Here is a 23,584-nt window from a genome sequence, read left to right as displayed (position 1 = left end):
TGGTGCAGTATTCTTTGGAAATGATCCCCATGGGCAATGCTGTCATCCATACTCTGGCAGAGAGCACAGGGAACAATTTATTATTGAGAACTCTTGGCATTACACAACAGTTTGCCCAAAGCCCTGAACAGACTGAGAACTACCATGTGCTTAGGGCTGTACAGGACAGTACAAGAAAGTTCTCCAAGCCAGTGATAGTGCTGTAACAGTGCATTTAAGGAGTTACCTGGAGACAGAAGGGGGGAATGTGGCCTGGCTCTAACTGCTCCTGCACTGAGCAGACAGCGGTTTATCCAGAAAGATAGAAAAGGAGTGTCTCTCATTTCTGAGAGAGTTGCCTGCTAAGAGGGGGGGTTTCTAGAACACTCTGGGGTTCTACTTGCTTTCCTTCAGGTGACAGACCAGCTGCGAAGTGGAGAAGAGGCTTTCCAAGAGGACACCTCGATCTCTGAGAGACCGATGTCCAACCTAGAAAAAGTGCACTTCATTATTGGCAATGCAATTCTGCGTCCTGCCATCAGGTAGGAAGTTTGTACCTCCTTCCTAGGACTAGATGCCCATTACATGAAGGAAATCCAGCATTCCCTTTCCACAGTCCTGGAGAATGACTCCTTTATTGTTTTTCCCAGTATTTTCATGTTGCAGTTTAGGCCAGCTGCCTTCATGTATGGCTTTCTGAATATCCCACGGGTATGGAATGGGGCAGAGCTCAGGGCTGTAACCCAATAACATCTGGTGGAACATAGCCCTAGGATGAGGGAGAAGAGTCACTCAGAAGAGTACGAAATATGGAGTTAATGGATGAGAGGTTTCCCAATAGCCTATTGCTGAGTCCTCAAGCAATGTCCCCAAATCAGAGGCAGCTGAAGGTCTGGATTGCTGAGTGTATCAGCCACTAAGAAGAAATCCTGTCCACAAGCAGTGTGAGGCTGGACCTTAGGCCAAGCTTGGTGTGAGGATAAGACACAAGCTGGTTGGTCCTGGCCTGACCCCATGAATCTTCTCCTCTGTTTTAGCTTACGTAACATTTTTCTGTAACAAAGCCCACAGGCACAGGCCCTGCCTTGACCTCAGTCATGGGCTGCTTTCCTCTCTACACCGTGGCTTTGTTTCAGTCAAGACACTCCCTGAAGCAGATTCCCAGCTGGAAAAATTGCCTTCAGTCCATGTATCATAACAGCCACAGGCTAAGCACCTATCCCCTTGGCCTGTGTTTCATCATATGTTCTATCAGGGAACCAAAACCTTATCTGACTTATGTCCTCCCACATCAGATTTGCCAGATGTGTGTTGCAAGAGTCAAGAAAAATTAAGATGATTTTTTAAAAGAAGTTTTGTCTGTATACAGATTTTTGAATCTGTTTCCCATACTTCCTTGCTGCAGGCAATTTGCATTTTCAGAAGCTCACTCTGAAGTGCCTGTCCAAGGATTCACTCCAAGTTTGTATATAAATATATATACAAAAAAAAAATATATAAAATTAAGGAGGGTGTCCCACCATCCTTATCCCCAGAACCACCTAGGAGCAGACAGACAAAAGCCAAGGTACAAGCCACATGCTCTAGAGAGCTTGGAGCATGGTGGGACAGCAATGCCATTTCCCAGCTGGATGACCTAGCAGTTGTTATCCCTGCACAGTACCCCTGCTTGTCACAGGAGGTACCCCAGCATGGGAATTATTGCACTTAAACTGCTTGAGGAAGAAGGGGTGGCAAAGGGCCCTGAGCATACCTTGAGCCTTTTCCATGACCAAGTTATTTCCTGTGGTGCATCACGGGTGGTATCCCAGCTAATGCAGTTAAATCTAGCTCAGTTAAATCTAGCATGACTTCATCATGCTGCAACTGCACCAGGCTTGCAGTGGAAACATAGCCAAAGACAGCTGAAAGACAGTGAATCATTATCTGTTGCTCTCACATATTTCATTACAGAGATGAGATTTATTGCCAGATTTGCAAACAACTCACTGAAAACAGCAACAGGAGCAGCTACGCTCGAGGCTGGATCCTTCTGTCCCTTTGCCTTGGCTGCTTCCCTCCCTCAGACACCTTTGTGAAGGTACACTGCTAACCTTTCCAACAGCACCTCACGTGCCTGGGCTCAGCTGGGGTCTTGTGTATTTTGATGTTTTGATGCTGACAACCACACAAAAATGTTTGGCTGCCACAGCAGCTGGTGCTGTGGTTTCAGCAGATACTCTCTCATCTCATATCCTTATCTGAGAATTTAAATAAATTATTGCTGCATTCATGTTTAATTTTTTTTCACTCCATGTCATACAGGTTGGATTCTGTTTTTCATCACAGCTCTCATTTTAGATCTCTAATCTGCAAAGAATCTGGCAAATTTTAACCTCTCCAATTCTACCTTTCCAACATTTAAAAGGTGTCTCCAGTTTAGTGATTAAATATACTCAGGAGGCCAGTATAAAATCACCCCTCATATTTTACCAATTCTTACCCTACATTTCCAAGCCCTAAAAAATCCAGTAGAGATTTGACCTTTTCTTAAATCATGCATTTCCACGTTTCATCATCATCATCATGGCTGGGCTTCGCGAACGAAGATTTGGGATTTCCAACTTTAAATGGATGATAAATCCACTTCACCACAGGATAAAAACCCAACCTGTGGCTCCAACTTGATATCAGCCTTCCTCCTAGATTTCAAAGGCAAACAGGATCTATGGATGTGCCTGAAAATTCAGCCTTGCTTTACTGACACCCTAGTTCAAATGATTAATATAATCATAAATGCTGCTAAATGGACACTACTTGTAACAAACCAAACACATCATATTTTGATACCAGGCTTCATCCAAGGACTCTGAACTGTGCAGAATTCATAAAAGACATGACCTCTAGGAATCCTGAATCATTAAAACAGCCAGGTGAATGCCCATGCTTGCACTAAATACAGATATGCAAATACCAGTCTGTGTCACCCAAGAGCCACACAGTCTCCAAAAGCTCAGTTTATCCAATTCTTCTCTTCCAAAGTCCAATCTTAATCATGGACTTCAGCTACTGATATTGCCAGAGAACTTGATAAAACTGAAAGTATCAGTCATTGCCAGTTCTAACCTGCAATTAACTCTCTTCCCAGCACTGTTCATACAGACTTCAGGCTCTTCAGTTGAAGAGTTAGTTGCTCTAAGCTAATCATAGAATAAAGTGTAATATTTTTCACATAGTTAAACAAGTGAATAGACTGACACAAGTCTTCCCCTCGGGACTGAAAGCTCTGAAGAATGAGTGAAAACCAAGTGTCTCAAACCTCCTTTTTGAAAACCCTAATTCCAACTCTAACCTTTAATGCTGTCTGATGAACTGAAAGCTAACGGATCGCTCTGATCTAGTGTGTCAGCTACAAAAGGCTTGTGACATTTTAAGAGGATCAGTGTTTCCTAACTGCCTCTCGTGCTCTGTGCACACAGTACCTGCTGAATTTCATCCACCACGGGCCCGCGGGCTACGCTCCTTATTGCGCCGAGCGCCTCAGACGCACCTACATCAACGGGGCTCGGACTGAGCCACCCAGCTGGCTGGAGCTGCAGGTACCAGCTCCCTCTTTGCCTCCTTATATCCATCTGTGACATTTTATACTGCTCTGCATTTACTTACCTGTACTAACAGATCTTCCTAAATCCGGTCACGGAAATCAATCGCGCAAGGGGATTGCAAACCAGCTGCCTTGGCCTGGGCAGTTTCTTGGGCACACCTCTTCTGGCTGTTCAGTTAGCCTAAATTCGGCAGAGGATGTAAGTTAAAAGCTGCAACACATGATTTGAAAGGAGATACCTCCATCCACTCAGGAGCCACAGGCCAGAAACGACCTCCTGAGGGAAGCTCTTACCATCACTTTTGGAAAAAACGGAGCAGGGCTTATGCTTTTAAAATGGAGAGGAGTTTAATGGGGCTATATTGTCCTCCTCTTCCTTTAAATGTTATCCTAGTAATTGTAAGTTACACACTCCCTCTTCAAGGAAAAGCCTCAGTTCAATTCCTTCCTAAATCTCAGTGACCCTATTGCCTAACACACATCTTCCTGGGCAAACTACTTGATTCAGGCCATCTCTCCACTGATGTATGCAAGGCTGTTCCCAAAAGTCACCAGGACAACAATGGCTCATGAAAAGTCTATCAGTCCACATTGTTGTGTGATAATGACCTCTCCTGAGGAGAGAACTTGAGTCAGTGCTGCTCCAGGGATGTAATTTATATTTCAGACTCACTGTGCATTGAAGAAACTGTGTGGGTTTTGGAGATTCACTTTTAGATTGTTGAGTGTGTAGTACAGTGTGTGGAGCTCAAATCTAAATGCCTTCTTCATTCTTCAGAGAAAAGTGAGGTTTGCCCATAATTTTTTTCTCTCATTTCATTCTGACTTACAGGCAACAAAGCAGAAGAAACCCATTATGTTTAACGTCACCCTCATGAACGGCCAAAGCATCACTGTCCCTGCAGACTCTGCTTCCATTGCCAAAGAGATCTGTCAGTTCATAGCAGACAAAACCAAATTGAAGGATGCCTTTGGTTTTTCACTCTACATCGCTGTGTTTGATAAGGTAAAGTGCAGAAAAATAGAATGAAAGCTCCCTTCTCTTTCTGTGGAGTTGCTGCTGCCCACCCAGCCTCACTGAGGACTCCCTCTGACTTCTGGAGCACCCTCAACCCAGTCCTGAACTCAGACCAAATCAGTTCTGAATCCCAGCTGGATCTCAGGACCTGAGAATCCTATTCTGCCTTTCTGCTGGCTCACCACTTAGCAATTCCTGCTGCAGCACTGTAGGGTTTCCTTTGCCAGGTCACATAACTAATAAAAATACATCCACTTACCCCATACAACTTGCACACCCACCTGCTTATCTTTTCAGAGGTTTTCCTGCTGTCGGGAGACCAGGAGCTTCGTGCCTGTGGCCCTTCCCTCAGCCCCAGGGCAGGCATGCCAGTAACACAGTGTCCCTCTGTGGCAGGTGTGGTCGCTGGGCGGGGGCCGGGATCACGTCCTGGATGCCATCTCCCAGTGTGAGCAGCTGGTGAGGGAGCGGGGCACCCACGAGCGCCACGCGCCCTGGCGCCTCTACTTCCGCAAGGAAATCTTCACCCCCTGGCACAGCTCCCAGGAGGATCCTGTCAGCACGGATCTCATTTACCACCAAGTCATTCGCGGCGTCCGGTTTGGCGAGTACCGCTGTGAGAAGGTGGGTCTCCCAGTTCATCTCCGAAAGAGCCAGAACTGTATTAACACTTCCCACCTTAAAAAAAGCATGAAGATGAACTAAGTTTGCAGTGGATGTGGACAGTCCTTCCCTTCTTAGTGAACAATTCCTGTCCAGGTGATTGGGCCAGATGTCACACTGGCAGCTCTAATTAGTATTTTTTCCTTCCCTGCAACTTTCAGTTTATGTGGCAGCAGAAGGCATGTCCAAAGGGGCAAACTGGGTCTTATTTTAAAATATCTTTGCTAATAATTTCTCTGATGCTATGATTGTGTGAAGTTCATCCCTCCTTATACTGGATGACTCTTAAGAGTTTTCTAGACAAAAATGAAGAAAACCCCATTCCTAAACTGGCTTCAAGGTTGAATGAGGCTATCTGGCCTTTTTGACATCTTTCTAGGCCTCTTTTAATGGATTAATTGTTTCAGGAGGAGGATTTGGTGGAAATAGGTGCAAAATATTGTTATATCCAATTTGGAGATTCCATCCACAATGAACTTGTGCAGAAGGTGCTCCATGACTGTATCCCAGTGAAACAGCTGAAGTCCAAGCCCCTGGAAAAGTGGGTGAGCCTTATAACCTATGCACATGCTAAGGTAAGAGGTTTGTCTGGCAGTGCTGGGTAACCACTCTTGAGCACCAGCTTCTGCTTCTTTTACCATTTCCATTTACGAATAGTCTGTAGGGGGAAGAATAAAACCCAGCTCAGTTCATATATCCCAAATAGCTTGTCAGGGCTGGGGCAGCAGAGAACCTTTCCACTCACTCTTCCATTTAAGACTCAGCAGGGGGCAGAATGAAAAAGTACATTTAAATCTCTGAATAGATTAGCTTTTAAGGCAACCAAGTCAGGATGAATGTGGGGTGGAATATTGGTTTTGATCTAGAAATGGATTACCTGAATTATTTCCATGGCACCCAAAGTGTGTTAGACTCTAAACAGATAAGTCAGTGTGGACTGGGGGGAAATTTGGAATCCGCATGCCAGTGGGCAATCTTAGCTGCATGTGGCTTGGGCCTCTGGAGACTGTTCCTGATTTACTTACGCCAGGTAGCCTTGGCACCTGTGACAGCAGAGGGTTGTTGGGAATCTCTGGGATCAGGCTTGCTCTTTATTGTCTGCAGATCATGCAAACCACATTTTACTGAGAAAACCTCGGGTGTGTTTTTATCCTGCAGGCCCCATACACACAGGACCGTCTCTCCTCTCAGACTGTGAAGGAGCAACTTGTAGATTTTGCTCGCTTTCACTGGCCTTTGCTTTTTTCCCGATTCTTTGAAGTCACTAAGTTTTCAGGTAATACCTGGAGCCTGGGAAGTAGAGGACAGCTATAAGATCAATAGAAGAAGACTTGCATAGCATTGCTAAGGATCTTTTTCTGTATTTTCAGGGCCCAGCTTGCCTAAGAACCACTTCACTGTTGCTATAAATTGGAAAGGTATCTGCTTCTTGGATGAGTCAGAAAAGCGGCTCCTTGAGCTGACCTTCCCAGAGATAACTGGCATCCACACCAACAGGTGAAGGCCCCTGAAAGACAATATCTGCAGAAGGCATCTTTTCCATACTCAGAAAGCATGCACTTTCTCTGCCATCTCCTTAGGTGATTTGATCTGCACCTGGAAAGGTGGCTTAGCCTAGGTCTGGGAAGCAGAAAGGGAAAGCTTCTGAGAAGCCTATAAAGGAAATACTGAAATGGTTAGATCCTTCCAGCTGATGGAACGTGATCCTCCTCAGTCAAAAAGGTGTAAGGAAGCACAGATAAGCATAAAGACAAGAACAGCCCAAATAACTGACATCGTTAAGCCACTGTCTGCCGTGCATGCTGGGAGTTCATTTACTTCTCAGGTGTCATGGACCTGAACAGGATAACGAGGGAAAGAGGATAACCACTGGCTAGCTCAGGGCACACATCCTTGTGTCACTCAGAGAAAAGGGTCTTACATACATGAAAAAAAAAAACCCTGTGAGGACCGTCAGAGATTCACTTAGCTGCCTGGTTACTCCAAAAGAAGGATGTTCGTTTGTCTATAATGAAGCACTTTTGTACAAAACATGATGGAGTCCAGAGTAAAGCTGAACCACTTCTGACCTTCACACCTACCAGTTCATGGGAGGGCAAATTAAGAGCTCCCGATACTGGCTGTAAGGGAGTTATCTGCAAGGTGTAGAGGTGCCTTGGCTGTGTTTGCAGATGGGTCTCTAAGCTTTTCAGATGCTCTGGTAACCAATTGTTCCTTAATACATAGGGCAGTGAAGTCATTTGGACAGAGTTGCACACTCATCACACTTCGTGCTGAGGAGTTTGTCCTGACATCTGTAAACAGCGTCGCCATTGCTGAACTGGTGGTGACATTCCTGGAAGGACTGAAGAAAAGATCACCATTTGCTGTGGCAATGCAAGAGAAAAAATCCCAGGGTAAGTCTTACAACTTTTCTACAGGGTGGGGAAGAAATCTGAATTGTTGAAGGTGCTCACAGAGGACAGGAAGAACTTCAGCAAGAGTCCCTTTGCTCCAGGAGGGATGCCTCAGCACAGCAATGCAGAGCACAAGGAAATGGGATTCAGTACCTTTGCATACAAATCACCTTTTCTTCCTCCTTCTACCTCTTTGCATATTTTATTTAGAGAGTACACTGTCCGAAAACTCAGCTTGGTTATAGTAGGAAGTTGGGTCTGGGCTTCCTGGAAATATTTTACAGAAGAATTTCACAGAGGCAGTAAACTGGAATTTTCTGTGGAATACAGTTGGCTCAAACAGACATGGGAGGTTTAAGATGTAAACATTAACTTCAGCTACTTAAAGTACTGAGTTTCTCTTCATGCTCTGCTGCCAGTCTAGACACAAAGTCAGCATCCAAGTGAATCAAATGGAGTTTTACCACTGCCCTGAGTGGATCAAAATCAGGCCATCAAAAGAAACTAAAGTGATATCTCTGAAGTTTTACTGTATAATTAGCCCTATTTATAGAAATCACTTTCTGTTGCTAACTGAATTTAGGCCTTCAAAAAATACAGTTCCCTTGTCTTTCCTGTTGCAATCCCTTTGCATTTTCTTGGACTGTCAAGCCAGAACAGTACTCCCTTATTCTGTCTTCCAGAAGACCCTGGCATCCTGTCCTTCAAGAAGGGAGACTTGCTAATCTTCACCGAAGACAAAAGGCTGGATGAAGATTCTGGCTGGATCCATGCCCAGAATGAAAGGACAGGCAAAACAGGGAATGTATTTTTGGAAGACATCTACATCATTCCTTCTCTCACAAAACCCTCTAGTCAAGTGCTGGTAAGAAAAGCTAAGCATTCTCTGTGAAGAGACTGGAAGATAAATGATAATAACAATGTTAAATATGATTAAATTTATAGCTGGAAGATAATTGTTCCTCCAAAGTCAGACAAGTTCTATACCTCCCATTGAAACAAAGCACTTCATTCTGTCCTGTCTGAAAACAAACCTAAACCTAGCCCAGACTCTAAGGACAAGGCTGCAATTGCACAAAAGCAACAACTTTTTAAAAAACACCCAGTTTGTTCACCATGGGAGATTTCAGTGCCTGGAACTGGTAGCAATTAGTGGATATGGGTGTGCAGCTGAATTTCCCTGCATTCACACTGAGTTGAGTGGTGATCACATTATGCCTCAGGGGAAGCTCTGAGTGCAGCAAGCTACTTTGAAAGAATATGATCTTTGAGGGAGTCAAGGTTTGCCATTGATCCCTCTGCTAACAATTTTGTCTTCAGTTTTGGCAATTCAGTATGTTGGATACTCTGCTAACAGGAAAAAAGCAGAAAAACTGGAGACAAAATACACTGGTGATAAACAGGTGCATTGAAAAATGTGTCGTGCTTTGGAAAGTCACATTTTTATGTGTACTGCTGTTGAGTCTGTGGAAATTGCTCTTAAGTCAATTGTTCCTAGGTCTTTCTTGAGTCTCTGGAGATGCTGCTTTGGGGACAGAAGGTCTTGGGCAGCACAGAGCACTACCTGTGCACATATGCTAAGTAACACCCGACAACCTGTGCAGAGACCCGTTCCCATGTGACACCTCTATGTGGCTGTGTCATTACAGAGTTTGCTGATGATGTCTCCAGACCAGAGGAGGACAGCTTCACAGAACTCCTTCATGGAGGAACCTGATGAAGAGGATGTCAAAGTGAAGCCTTACACCCTGGAGGAGTTCTCCTATGAACACTTCAGGTGAAGCTCTCTGTGTAGTGTACGCCCTAGGAAAGTTCTCATTGATCAGTGATCCTTAAAGCCTAGGACGAAATGGCACCTCCCATTTCTGATTGGGTTTCTTCTCTTTGTTCCCTGTAATTGTGACTTTGGATGTGCAGAGATTCTGGCACATGGTCTATTATATCTTAAGTCTGCAGAAATGCAAAGGGGAGAGTAGAACCCCAGGTGGAGTCACTTCTTCCCAGCAGGCCCTATTCTTAGTTCTCACCCCTTCTTCAACAAGGGTACACAACATTTCAGGCCTCAGAGAGAAGGGGAAAATTAGTTTTCTAAAACTTCTCTTCTTTTTGCAAACCTTCTCCCTTCTGGATATACAGGAAACTACATTTTCCCGCTCTCGCTCACCTACAGACTCAAAGGAGATATGAGATCAATGTCTTGGGAAAGAACATGTCTAGAGATATGACTTTGTGATAATGACCTGCTATGTTCCCAGCAATACTGATCCAGTAATGTTGTATTGCCTGCACTTGTCTTCATTCAGGACTCCTGAGAAGGAATCCATCAGCAAAGCTGTTCTCCAGAAATCCCGTGGGCGCAGTCAACTGTGGGCACACTCTAAGGAGCCCCTGAAACAGCCATTGCTGAAGAGAGCATGCACAGACCCTGATCTTCGGGATTTGGCCTGTCAGGCCTTCATTGATATCCTTTCTCCCCTCTCTTTGGGACCTCAGAACACTCAGGGGAAGGAAAGGCTAGCTGCCTCCACTAAACTTGCCTCTGTTGTCATACCTTAACTGCACTACAGGGCATACATTCTCATAAAGGTGGGATGTATCGGATCTGTGTCCCTTGTCTACAGAGGAAAGGTTCCTATTCCCTCCCAGTGCTCCACAGCTCCTGATGGCTCACTTAACTGGGAATGTGGCTTTAGGAGAGAGTGAGACTTACTGCATATGCCCAGAGCAAGCAGCTAACACAGTACAAATCACAGCCAAGCAGTGACTGCTGCACAGGGAAAGGGGGCAGGGGACAGGCAGGGAGCATGCTCCAGACCTTCCTCCCAGAATTTGCCACTTAGACATCAAAAGATCCCCAACGTGTTAGGATCCAGATAAAACTTACCATTTGCCTTCCAAACTTGGCCTGCTTTTCTCCTTAACAGCACATTCACCCATCATGAAGTTCATGGGAGACTATCCCTCCAAACAGGCACACTCCTCCGTGGAAGTCACTGACCAGATATTTGTGGCAGCTATCCAGGAGGAGGTCCTGCGGGATGAGATTTACTGTCAGATTATGAAGCAACTGACTGAGAACAGAAACAGGTATTCCCCTGGGTGCAAACACCCTGCTCCTCACAGAGCCAGGCCTCAAGTGCAGGTGGGGATCAGGAACAGAGGGGAAGGATGGCTGGAGTCACACTTTCCCTTTTGCCAGGCAGTGCTGTGGGACTCACCTTTGTGGAGCACTCGGGACCCCTGCCTGGCAGTGAGAGGCCACAGAACACCATTCATCTCCCCTGAGCTGCTGCTTTGCTCCCATCAGCATTCCACACTCCTGTCTGTGCAGCACAGTGTGAGGCAGGCAAGGTGTTTCTGAGGCTCTCTTGCTCCCAAGGCAATCTGTGCAGAAAATATGACACTGCATAGTCCTTGCATCCCATCAGTGACTGCCCTGCTAACCCTCCATTTAAGTTTCCCAATGGCAGCATTTCCCTTCATATGCACATAGTTCACACTAGATTTTTACCACCAGTGAATAAATACTTTGGTTATATTAATTAGGTTACACAACTGCCTTGCAGAACAGATTGGTTTCACAGGCCTCTGCCCACATAAAGTCTCTGAAACAGGCTGGTGTTTTCTTCCCCACTCACAAAATGAGAATTTGACCTACTTCCAGGGGAAATCAATTGCCAAAAGAAGCTTAAAATCATACTAATTATTAACAAAATAGTTTGTCTGTTTCTGGCTGCATTTTGTCACTGCAAAAGTTCTAGAAGGAGCTTCCATTTATTTATTTTCTTTCTTACTGTTCCACGAGTATTACTCCTAGTGGAACCTTCACCATGTTTGTAATCACTGACTGTTACATTTCCTTGCAGGCAGTAAATCTTACAGGCTATTTAATGCATAGCCTGTAACCATGGTGCCAGAGCCATGCCTGATGTGCTCCACCAATTTAGTCGCTGTTTAGAGCGGGATCACTGATGTGGAAAAAACAATGCTTGAAAGGTGGCTATTTCCATATACTTTCATTAGAACAGCCAGAGCAACAAATCTTTCATCCTTCCCAGGCTGCTGTGCTGTGGACCATGTCCCGTTCTCGCACAGACACAAACACCACTCATCTATATAGTATAAAAGAGATTAAAATAGCGTGTCTTCATCTGCAAAATGAGAATAGTAAATGGGAATAGACAAGCAAGGATCTCTTTATTCAGCAAAGTCTGGTGGCCTTTCAGAGCCAGACATGCTGACTTTCCCAAACAAAACCACTTCACACCACTGAGTATTTCAGAGCAATCCTGGGACACACACAACTGAAGTGTGTTCTGCTCCTCGCTTTGAAGGCAGAACGACTGACCACCTCCAGGCTGCAGAGCCTTTACTGGTGAGGGCAAGGTGCCAGAAGAACTTCAACTGGCAGATTCCACAGGTGCAGAGGCTGGAAGAACTGGGTTTCTGCCTGAAAATGGTACCAACTTGATGTGGGGTGTTTAAGAACTCTAACTACCACATTACACAGTGCCATCTACATGTTCATTTTTCAGAACAGGAGCACATGTGAGGGGAAGCCAGTGCATGTGAAGTGCTTGTGCCCTGAGCAAAACTCACCAGTGCAGAGGGCAGGTGACTACAAACCACTGAGAAACCACAATCCGAATACATGTGAGCTTGAGCAGCAAATGGCTTTCCAAGAGGATGGCACCAGGGTCACTGCTGCCCAGATGTCTGTTAACCTGAAGCTCATATTTATTCATGAGACTTGCAACTGTCACAAGTATTCCTCATGCACTGTTTTCACATGCAGGCTGTGGTTGTTGCACAGCAAATGACTGCCAGAGCCTGTGTGAAGGCTCTGTTGATTTGCATCTCTTTGTTGAATGGCACCATGATGGGAGTGTGTTTCTCTTCCCTGTGGCTGGTGTGTGGTCAGACAGAGAATTACGTGTGGCTGTAGCAGAACTGTTTGCTTTGTGTTCACAGGTACAGTGTGACCAGGGGCTGGCAGCTCCTCTGGCTCTGCACTGGCCTCTTCCCACCCAGCAAGTCACTGCTCAAACATGCCCAGAAGTTCATAGAGACACGTCAGAAAGAAACACTGGCCCCAGCGTGCCGTCGGAGGATTCAGACAGTAATGAGGTAAATGATCTGGCAGATAACCAGCTCAAAGTGTTCAAAAATCAACGGTCAGGCTCCAAAAACCACAAGGGCTAAAATAATGTGACTCTTACTTTTCTTTCCCTCTTTACAGCCTCTTTTTTACAAGTGATAATTATTTTTAACTCTTTATGGGCTTTGAACCACTAAAAGTGATCTGTGTCACAGTTTCACTTTTTTCTTTCACAGAGTTAGCAGCATTTTTAAAAGGTTCATCATCACACATAATCACTTGACTCCCAGAGCTGGGTATTTCAAACCTGAGTGTTTCAAACACAGCATGCAGCTTGAAATGACATCATTGATGATGTCCTGACCTTACTTTTCTTTGGTGAGGCAGCACGTCCTTGTTTCTCTTGCATGTGCCTGAGGATTAGTCTGGAGTTTGTTGGCTCTCAGTAGCAAAGAGCTGCACACGTGCAGCTAAAAATACAACAGTAGTATGTTTTACTCATAGTGGAGGGGCACCACTAAAGTCATTGCTATCTGCAGAGTGCTACTATGGCTCTGTTGGTTTTCTGATGGTGAAGTAAAGCAGATCCATGCTGGGAGGAGAAGATCAATACAATCAATTCTTCTCTTTGAAGAAATCCAAATGAGCAAAGCCTGGACACTTACCTGGCTCAGAGCAAGGCACTTTTCCATCCACTTGGCATTACCTGAGCCTGGTGAGGGTTGAAGCAACGTGGCCCCCAAACCACAGTGCTTCCTGAACTTCTGAATAACTTGTTGTTCTAATGGACATGACACAACCAGAGAGAATAGAACAGCTACCCGGATTTCAGGAAGGATCAACTGAACTGTAGGGGGAAGGTTTCCCTAGATTGCTCCAGGCACTGGAATTACCCAGCTTACCACTCTGAGAACAGAGTTTGGCATCAAGGTTGACTCCAGCCTCCTCCCTTTTGATGATGCTGTGATTTACCACCTGCTTGCCACAGACCTCGTCAGTAAAGAAGCTGCTCAACGATTTCTCCTTGCAGCTCCTCCATCCTCCCCTCTCTCAGGCTGAGCCCCATGTTTGGTCTGTGAGCCCTGTGGGTCAGGCTCTAAGGGAATGCTAACACAGTGGATAACCCCCTTGCAGTGCATGGATTTTGGCACTGCTGAGGAAATGACACCACACATTGAACTCGCCTTTGAAGTCCCTGAAAAATGCATGGCAAGGAATGCTATTCATTGTTTATTTCTATGGAGAAGACTTGAAAATTCCTGCCTCCCTATATCATGTGCTATTCATGCTCTAAGCCCTGTTGAGCTTTACAGAGCTGCTTTTGAGAGGGCAAATAGGGAGGGGAAAGCAGAATGGGCTGTTTGGGAGCAGAATTCTATTTGCTAAACTTCCCCAGATCTGGAGCTTGGGGGATGGGAAGAGGAACGAAGACAAATCTTGTCTTCTAAGTGCAGTTCTTTTCATAAGATTAAACCTGCACCTGTTTAGAACAGCATAGCATAGAATAGAATAGAAAAGACTATTTCAGTTGGAAGGAACCTTCAACAATCATCTAGTCAAACTTCTCCCTATAAGTAACCTGCTCTCTTTGGAAAGGGGAGGGCAGTCAGCTCAAAGGACTGACCTATGATACATTCAGGGGAGGCCAACTGAGCCCTTGGGTACCTACTTTTTCCTCCATAAACAGCTTTACAGCTTCATCCCCAGAATCCTGGCCACTGATCTCACCTTGGCAATGAATTCCTAGCTCGGGCTGCAAAGAGAGGTGGCCCTGAGCCTCTCCAGCCAAGCTGCTGCACTTCCTTGAGCTCCTTGGATGCCAGTTCAGGAACAACAACTGAGTAGGGAAGGTCCACACTCCGTACAATACCTGCACATGCTGTTCAGCTTGGCTGAACAGTCAGGTTTTCCTTCTCCAAATGAAACTGCTACTTTACTGAATGGAAAAAAAATATTAGTTTTCAACTCTACACAACCAAAGCTGGATCCAGACTAACCTCTTCCTGAGAGACTGACCCAGTGTGAGAGGAGTTTGGCCCATAAGTTACGGTGTACAAAATCTCTGAACAGCCTGCTCTGTGCCACTGAGGGTAGGAATATACCAGCCCCAGGAGGTAACGTGCTAGATTTTTCCTCACTTTAACTGTGTCAAGGTTTTGGCATGACTCAGACTTCAGTTCCTTTGCTTTAAAAAGCAGCTCTGCTCTGAGGTATAATTTCAAAGAACTGGGTTTGTACAGCTTAACAGCTCCTGAGTCAATGATTGCACTCCAGCTCTTATATAAAACACTTTCAGGAGCCCTCCAAACCTTTTTGGTACTTGCTTTCTGTGCTTTAAGTAATTTTGAATCTGAATACATCTTTTCCTGATGCAAGAATTAAATAAAATGTATTTCTCCTTGTAGCCATTATCTTCACACCTCAGTAAGGAAAAATGCTGCTGAGTCTATAGAAGGGGCAATGGTACTGGCTAGGAAGGTGCCTTGTTCATGCAATCTTGTTGAAGAGTAGAATATGCTTTTAATCTATTTTCTAATGAGACTCTCAGTTTCTTGCTATTAATATACTGAATTTCACTGGGTGAAGGTCCATTGGAGCCCACCCCACCACACAGCACCAGCATTTTGAGTGGAGTCTGTTGTTCAGCTGGAATACTGTTGTTCAGCTCCTCAATGATTAAACATCCAGCACTGATCTCTCTTATGATGGTGGTGGTATTTTCCAGGAGTGGCTGCAGGAAGTGGGCACCTCATCCTGTGGAGGTTGAGGCCATCTTACAGAACAACACTAAGATCTCACACAAGATCTGCTTCCCCAATGAAACACAACAGGTGAGCACTTACTTGTTTTCCCAGCCTTGACCATTTTTCCAGCCATGGTGTGTTCACCCAGGAGCATGTCTGAGGACATTCAGTGCTCTTACTTCTTCCTCTCTAACAAGAGTCTTGTTATCTCATAGACATTTGATGTGGGAACAAACACCAAGATCCGGACTCTGTGTCAGAACATCGCTTCTAAATTGCAGCTGAGCTCCTGGGAAGGTTTCAGCCTCTTTGTGAAGATTGCAGACAAGGTAACTCTTCTCAACTGTGGCCAGACTCTCCCTCCTCTCTTATTTATTTACCAGACTACCTAAACAACCACATGAAGCTAAAGACCAGAGCAGGTCATTACTGCTTCTGTCTTACTGAGTCTTACCTAGACTCAAACTTTTAGCACCAGACAATTATTTTAAATCTCTTGAAGGGGCTGGATGGAGATGCAAGTTTCTATCAGCCTGCCAATACTTAGGTGGTACTAAAAGCAGAGAAGACATGGGCTTTCTAGCAGCTGCTGGGATTGTTGCAAGTTGGATGTTGCCTAGTGCTGGATTCAGCCCTTTTCCACTCAGGCTTTTCCCAGGAGTTGTGCTGCACATATACAGTGCCCACTGAGATTAAGAAGAGCAAGGGCAATCAGCACCAGTTGACTGCTCTCTAGTTTGTCAGGAGCTTGCCTTGCTTGAACTGAAGCTTGGTCTGGCTGCCTTGCTGAGAGGTCCCTTCTCTCTGGAACTGTGATCAAGGCAAAAGTAGCAGTGAGCCCAAGCACAGGGAGTTTCTGATGTGCTGCCTTCCTGAAAAGAGGAACCCAGTACATGACAATATTTTACAAAGAGGAGAATAAGCTGAGAATAATGTAGGCATCTTCAGCTTGACTTCAATAAGCAGCTTTGAAAGCAAAAAGAAAAACAGGATGCAATAAAAGTCCCCATACAAAAGGTAAATAAATTGAACCTTCCTTCTCCTATTTCTCTATTTCTTTCCCCTTGCCTCTGTCTTTCCTGCTGTAATTCTGCCCTCTTACTGTAGACAGGGAAAGAAAATTCAGCCTGATATTTGGGTATGTTGGCACTGGCAGTATTTTATATGATGTGCTAATCCCTCCTTTCTCTCCTTCATTGCTTGGCCCCTGCAGGTGATCAGTCAGAACGAAGCAGACTACTTCTTTGACTCACTAAGGCAGGTGACAGACTGGAACAGGAGGAACAAACCAGGGAAAGATGGTAAGGAGAATGCCAGCATGACAAGAAGCTGCCTGACATGCTGTGTTGTACTGGGAAAGAGCAGATTTATCCAGTAGGATTCACTCCATCTTGGGAAGTGTTTAGCAGAGTCTTTTTATACCATTTTTGTTTGTACACATGGTTACTGCCTGCACCAGCAGCAAGTGACCCAATGCAGCCAAGCACAGGCTATCAGAAACACCAGAGCATCTCTGTGTGGGGATCTCTCCAGAAACTTTAAATTGGTAACAAAGATTTTTTGACCAAAAATCTTTTGGTGTATCCAAAACACACTGCTGGATACACACAAGTTATACAGGTTGATCCTCAAGTATTAAGCATCAGCCAACAAATGTAAATAGGTTCTTCATGGTGTCACTTACATTCCTTGGGTTGTCAGAAAATTTTTAACCAGATTATTACCTGGTGATACCCAAGCACAAGTTACTTTGTCAGGGAAACAGCCATTAGAATAAAGCAATGTAATACTAATAACAGCAATTCCTTGCACTTAGCCCCCCCCCATGTATAACAAACATTTTGAAATCTACATCAAACTCCACTCAAATTTCTTATCAATTTATCCTGATCTTTGCTCATTTCAGGACAGCTGAGGTTCAACTTCCTGAAGCTCTGTCGATGTATCTAAGACTTTCTAACTTCTCTCCCCACAGCTGATGCAGCTGCTAGGAGCTCCAAAAACCACAGCATAAAGATGTGGGTCCACTTGTGTAAGCACAGCCCTCAGGGAATGTACTGGCATCAGTGTACCAGAGTTCAGGTGTGCTGCACACCAGCAGGCAGCTGTCATGAGCACCAAGAAATAACAAACACTCTATGGCTGGCACCCTCACCTTCTCCTTCATTTCTGGAGAGCCCATATGTGAGCAGTGTCCAGGAACTGACAACTAATCACTTTCTTGGTCATCTAAAATGGCTTTTTGTATTTTTTGGGTAGCAATTTTATTTGTTACTATTAAAACCAGAATTACTTTTCTGCAGAAACTCACAAGCCATTTAAAAACTGCAGAACTGCCAGTGATGCAGAGAACACTAATAAGATCTGGTTTCCTTAGGGACTGCTATGTCTGTGGCATATGAGGTGTACTTCATGAGAAAGCTGTGGCTGAATGTCACTCCTGGGAAGGACCTGAAAGCTGATACCATTTTCCATTACCACCAGGTAAGCAGCTCCCTAAAGCACAGATATAGTGTGATCCCAGAAACACTCCTGAGGAAGTACTACTGTCCCTCCCCAAGGCCTGCATTATAGACCCTCCACAGGAATGCCTCCAGAAGGCACAGCTCAGCCTCAGAAGCAGATTTATTTCTCACAGAGTTCACATCTTAACTATGATACGAGCAGAGCTCCCTTACCAAATTTTTCTGTGGAAATGCTTGTCTTGCTCCATAAATTGTACAGAGAATGACAGAAAGTTCTGAGTTGTAAAGGACCTTTAAAGATCAACCCATAATTTCTCAGGATGTCCTTGGACTGTGTTTGGCAAGACTCACATCCTGACCTTACGGATTTAGAATGTTTAAGTCAGTGTTTGCTTCAGCCCATTGTGCCTGAATTCAGAGCTGGTCTCTTCCAGGAGCTGCCAAAGTACCTTAGAGGTTACCATAAGTGTTCCAAGGATGAAGCTGTCCAGCTGGCAGGGCTGATTTATAAAGTGCGTTTCAATAATGACCGCGCACAGCTGGCAACCATCCCCAAAATCCTGAAGGAGCTGGTGCCAGACAACCTGCTCCGAGCAGTCTCACCAGATGAATGGAAGAAGGTAAGAACATCAGCTTTCCTTAGTCATACTGTTTATAGAGAGCTTTAGGAGAGAAGATAGACATCGAGCCACTTTACATTTTTGAGCTGACAGTCTTTGAAAGCACTATGGAGGGATGCTATTGGATACTGCTGGATTTGCCAGCAGGATAGTGAGACTATTTGCTTCTTACAATCCTCATTTTGCATCCTCTCTACCAAAGCTCTGAAAGATATCTGCAGGCCTGGATGACTTGATTTGAGATGTGCATGTTTCTTGATGATAGTAAGCTGCTTCCAGTGCTCAGAATAAGAGTTAGAGACAGGGAAATCAGTGATGGGACTGGGAATTTGAGGATATTGGACAAAACCAGAAAATTAAGGTGTGTAATAAAGTATTTCATAGTTTGGCACCAAATAAAATTCCTTGCACCATGTGCATGCTACTTACAGCAAAAGGCTCTTTTCTCCATGAAAAGGCAAGGAAGTTTCAGCAGGTACTTCTTACTTAGTCCTCTGAGGAAGACCCAGGACACTATTTCAAATGACCCTACATGTTTCAGCAGAAGATGTGATACATGTCTGTGGGTGATGAACACTGCCTTTCTTTTGTTTCATCCTACATTGCCCCTCTGACCTGAAGTCCATTCCCTGGGGCTGCTGGGCTTCCTTCACCCAACACATGAATAAGAAAAGCTGGGGATTCTGGCTTCCCCTTGCCTCAGGGCATGGCAGGATCCTTACATCTTCACAGTCTTCTGTTGCTGTGGGAAAAAAAACATGATCTTGGTGATGATCTGGTGCTGTCTTTAGTGCTAATGCTGGGCACTGGAAATCTGCCTGTCTCCCAGCTGAACAGGCCTTGTATCTGCTTTTCCTAAACAGAGCATTACTGCAGCATATGGTAAACATGAGGGGAAAACTGTGGATGAGGCCAAGATTGCCTTCTTGAAAATGATACACCGGTGGCCAACATTTGGATCAGCCTTTTTTGAGGTGAAGGTAGGTTTGAAGGCCTGTGTGACTGGATTTGGGAGTAGATCAGTACTAGGGGATACGGACTTACTATAATTCCATATCTGCATAAGTGAAAATACATTAGAAAGCTGAGTTCCTGTGAACTATTGAGGAAAACTCAGTTCCTTCAAAGTGGGGAGATGGGTTCTTTATCCACTCTGAACTATGTCTACTGTTTACTGGCTATGCTGTTGTTCCAGTTGTAATACCTATATTACAGGTGTGTACTAGCAGTAGGGGGTTAGTTACATGGAGGCTTAATTGTCCTGTCATCACTCTCCACAACAAAATGCTGCCAAATTTTGTCTCTGTGGGGACTCTTCCCTTAGAACAGAACTGTATTAATCCTCTCATTCTGGAGAGGATACCTCCCAAGAATCATTTCCCACTTGCTACCTTTAATTTCTCCTTGCTGGGCTCTTAACTTCCCTTAACTGGTTTGCAAGCAACTGTTAAGCCTGTTATAAGTGTAGTAAATAATGGACCAGATTCTGCTTTCATGCAGCAGTTGCTCAAGTCATCAATATAGGGCCAAAAGGTTTCAGTGTTCATTTTGGGAAAGAGAACAAGCAGCACTGGACACTGTTAAAGGTCACCGTGCACCTCATACAGATAATTTCTTCATTTTCTGCTTATCTTTCTGTGTTGTTCACAGCAAGCCTCGGAGCCAAATTTCCCAGAGATTGTGCTGATTGCAATCAACAAGCAAGGAGTCTCACTGATACATCAGAAGACAAAGGTAACAATTGCTTCTCATGAGTCCACGGAAGGAAGGATCTAACTGACTGCACTAATTTAGGGACAGCAACAGGACCTTGTCCAGGAATGATAAGAGAGGATAGAGGCCCTCTATTCATTTTTTGTGTGAAAACAGAAGAAAATTTCACTGCCTCAAATTACTTCTTTGCAGTTTCTACACTGGCAAAGAAACAGTGTAGAGCATCTCTGCAAAGAGACATGGGAATCATGATGCACCTGAGCAAGGTGGTAAGATGGATGTGCAGGATCAGTCAGATGGATGGGCAGTGCACCTGCTTCAAGAAAAGTGTTTTGCAGGAAGCCCAGGTGTCTAAAAGCTCAGGCTGAATGGCAGTGTTTAGCTGCTGCCTAACCCCAACACTCTGGTCTTACCAAGTTCCCAGGAAAAGGGAATATCACTATTTCCTTTTAATAATGAAACGACTATGCAGTGAGTTTTAGATTACAGTAAATATAATGGCAGTGTGCTAAGGCACAGATCAATATATAATGAAAGGAAGTCTCACTAGTGTGATTAAGATTCACCTGCTTGGTGAAAATACAATATAACACTCATTTAGATGCAAGAACTACCTTGATCCACTGCATTTATAAATGAAGTGGGAAAGAAAAAGAATGCTCTGGCTCTACCGGTTTTCTCATGTAACAGCCTGTTTTCATTTGAGAAATGTTCTATAGTTCAATTTGTTTCCCCTTACAGGATATTTTAACAGTCTACCCATTCAATAAAATCTCCAACTGGAGCAGTGGCAGCACATACTTTCACATGACAATAGGGAACCTGGTACGAGGAAACCGGCTCTTATGTGAGACATCTCTGGTAAGAAGACTTTCCTCAACTTAGACAAAACAACCTCCTGATTTTTCCTTTACATCCAGAATTGGTACAAAACAAGGGAGCCAAAACAGATAAATACCACTGCAGATACAAAAAGCATTCGCTGCTGTGTCAATAAAATTGCCATTTAGAGCTGGTTCCATGCTGTATCATGCTATCTGATGCAAAGATTTAAGACACAGGACACAATGAAAATAGTAATTTCCCAAGTTCTTCCCCTACATCAAAATTCTATCCACCTGAGACATCAAGACTGAAAAACTATGTAAGAGGCTTTCTGTCTTGCATGTCTGCCTCCATCTATGCAGGAAAGCCAGCCTTGTAAGACTTTATACTTTCCAATGATTGGTACCAACTTTTTAACAATTGGCTTCAGACTGTCCACAGGCCCAAAGAAGTATCACTGTGTTAATATTTAATGGTAGGTTTGTAAAGATAACAAAAACATTTGTAGGCTAACTTCTCTGACACAAAAGCCTGGATCCTTAAATACAAGAATCTTAGAGTACAAGTCAAGCTATAGAGTGAATACCCAGGTGACAGCAGAGCTATGCTCTGTAAAGTTTTGGAAATCAATGAAGAGTAGAAATAGGTAAGCATTACTAACACAGTGACAGCTATTGAAAGAGATGTTCATGCAGGGAAGAACCTAAGAAGAAGATAAACCAGGGAGGAAAATCTAGTTATTTTTACTTCTGGAGCTCTCAGAGAGATTTAAGACTTTTTTCTTTCCTGACAGGGTTACAAAATGGATGACCTGTTAACATCCTACGTACGCCTGCTCATGAACGCTGTAAACAAGCAAAAGAACCTCCCAGCCTGAGAGTGGGGACAGAACCCACGACCTGTGTTTGTGCCAAACTACCTGTAATTTCATCTCTCATAAGAAATGCCATTTAAAAAAATATTAATCTTGGTGATCAGTCTCCTGGTCACACACTGGAAGAACTGAGTTGCTGAAATATTACTATGAGAGAAGCTCAAGTGAGCATGTGCTTTCAAATATCTGTAACACTTGTCTTAGATGTAGTATGAGAATTCCATTCAGATTTTGGATTGGGTGGATTTTAATGTTATATGGGAGTGGGGGAACCTTATGAAGGCCTCTTATGATAGCCTGAATCTCCTCCATTCAAAGAAAGACATACATTAACAGTTGTCTCCCTTTTGGAAAGAATGACCCTTGTTGTATATGCTCTTACCAAATGCATAAACTCCATGCTTCTTTGGAAACAAAAGTAATTATTTTTTCTCCTACTGGAAATTCTAAGAGTGGAGCAATGCCCCTTCAGTAGTAGATAACTGGACACTTTGAAAGGTAAGATGCTGGTTTTCATCCTTTGATCCCTAGGTTATGTGTTGCACCTTACAGTAGCCTAGGACAGCCAGTTACAGAATGTAACTGTACTTCTTGAGTGCTGCTAAATTAACAGGCTTACCCCTGACTTACCACTGCCTTGGTTAAATTAAATAGTCTTCTTTCTTCTACCTTTTATAATGCTCTTGGAAACTAACAACCACTTTTACTATGTGGTTTCTAGTAAGCTTAAACTTTAAATGAGTCTGGATTTTGGGTCCATTACTTTTAGTTGCTCCTGTTTCAAGTTATAGATGTACTATTCAGTGCAAATCAGAATTGAAGAACTCAGTCTAACAAACATCTGTTGAAAAGAGACTTTTCTACTCTATAAAAATGTTCTCAACTTGAAGTTATGCAGACATTCCTTTAGGAGACAAGAATAGCTTTAATTTCTCCTGATTCTGTTTCCTGTTTAGCAGACAGTTTGAGTGGTAAAATTTGATTCAGCTCTTATGTTCATCTCTCAGACCTTTGCAGACACACAGCTTCGGTCCCATAGCAACCAGAGTGTGCTGAGTGTCTAAAGCAGATATGCACTGTGGTGGGAGTAAGCTTGGATGATCCCCCTCAGAGAAAAAGTACTTCTCCCTTGCTCACAGTGAAACATGGATGTGTCTTAAAGCATTTACACCGAATTCCTTGAGACACAATCTGGCAGTGCTGGAAAAGCAGCTCTGCCTGATCTCTCAGCTTTGCCAATGGATGCACAAAGGGTCGGTCCCTTGTTGCCTCAGACATGTGTGTGTGTGAAATTCAAGCACTGATGGGATTTTTGTTCATGGGTGGCAGGGAAGAGCCCTACTCTGTGCATCTAAACGAGTGCCACACCTGTCAGAATAGTGATCCTTCTGCAAGCAATTAGACACTCCTGCTGTAATGTCCATTGCTGGCAATGGAAACACTGGAAATTCATTACTTGGAGTGGTTTTGATCTAACTGGCTATAAGTGAGAAGTGTTCAATAATTCATCTGTACAGAAAGAAATTCTGCAGCCAAACTGTACTGTTCTTGGTTTTTAAATAAAGATTGCAGAAAATCAACCACAATGTCTTTTTCTTAACAAGAA

General features: G+C 44.0%; 1 protein-coding gene across 1 annotated transcript in view; it reads left to right on the top strand.

Annotated features, from left to right (window-relative positions):
• The window catches only part of MYO7B (myosin VIIB), a 51,385-nt gene extending 27,843 nt beyond the window's left edge, over window positions 1–23,542 (top strand). Inside the window, exons 27-49 of the mRNA XM_029963701.1 lie at window positions 394–521; window positions 1,933–2,059; window positions 3,438–3,557; window positions 4,395–4,568; window positions 4,977–5,204; window positions 5,651–5,818; window positions 6,402–6,519; window positions 6,614–6,740; window positions 7,470–7,639; window positions 8,323–8,504; window positions 9,289–9,416; window positions 9,943–10,100; window positions 10,573–10,726; window positions 12,611–12,766; window positions 15,463–15,568; window positions 15,697–15,810; window positions 16,695–16,782; window positions 17,859–17,965; window positions 18,381–18,566; window positions 19,430–19,546; window positions 20,217–20,300; window positions 21,021–21,140; window positions 21,898–23,542. Of these exons, the coding sequence (XP_029819561.1) occupies window positions 394–521; window positions 1,933–2,059; window positions 3,438–3,557; window positions 4,395–4,568; window positions 4,977–5,204; window positions 5,651–5,818; window positions 6,402–6,519; window positions 6,614–6,740; window positions 7,470–7,639; window positions 8,323–8,504; window positions 9,289–9,416; window positions 9,943–10,100; window positions 10,573–10,726; window positions 12,611–12,766; window positions 15,463–15,568; window positions 15,697–15,810; window positions 16,695–16,782; window positions 17,859–17,965; window positions 18,381–18,566; window positions 19,430–19,546; window positions 20,217–20,300; window positions 21,021–21,140; window positions 21,898–21,981 (3,144 nt within the window). The 3' untranslated portion in view covers window positions 21,982–23,542. The remainder of the gene's footprint in view (window positions 1–393; window positions 522–1,932; window positions 2,060–3,437; window positions 3,558–4,394; window positions 4,569–4,976; window positions 5,205–5,650; window positions 5,819–6,401; window positions 6,520–6,613; window positions 6,741–7,469; window positions 7,640–8,322; window positions 8,505–9,288; window positions 9,417–9,942; window positions 10,101–10,572; window positions 10,727–12,610; window positions 12,767–15,462; window positions 15,569–15,696; window positions 15,811–16,694; window positions 16,783–17,858; window positions 17,966–18,380; window positions 18,567–19,429; window positions 19,547–20,216; window positions 20,301–21,020; window positions 21,141–21,897) is intronic.
• The last annotated feature ends 42 nt before the right edge of the window (window positions 23,543–23,584 follow it).

The sequence above is a fragment of the Manacus vitellinus genome, unplaced genomic scaffold, assembly GCF_001715985.3.
Source record: "Manacus vitellinus isolate BGI_N305 unplaced genomic scaffold, ASM171598v3 scaffold_60_pilon, whole genome shotgun sequence".
Classification (NCBI taxonomy): Eukaryota; Metazoa; Chordata; class Aves; order Passeriformes; family Pipridae; genus Manacus; species Manacus vitellinus.
This window is presented reverse-complemented; position numbering and strand designations above follow the sequence as displayed.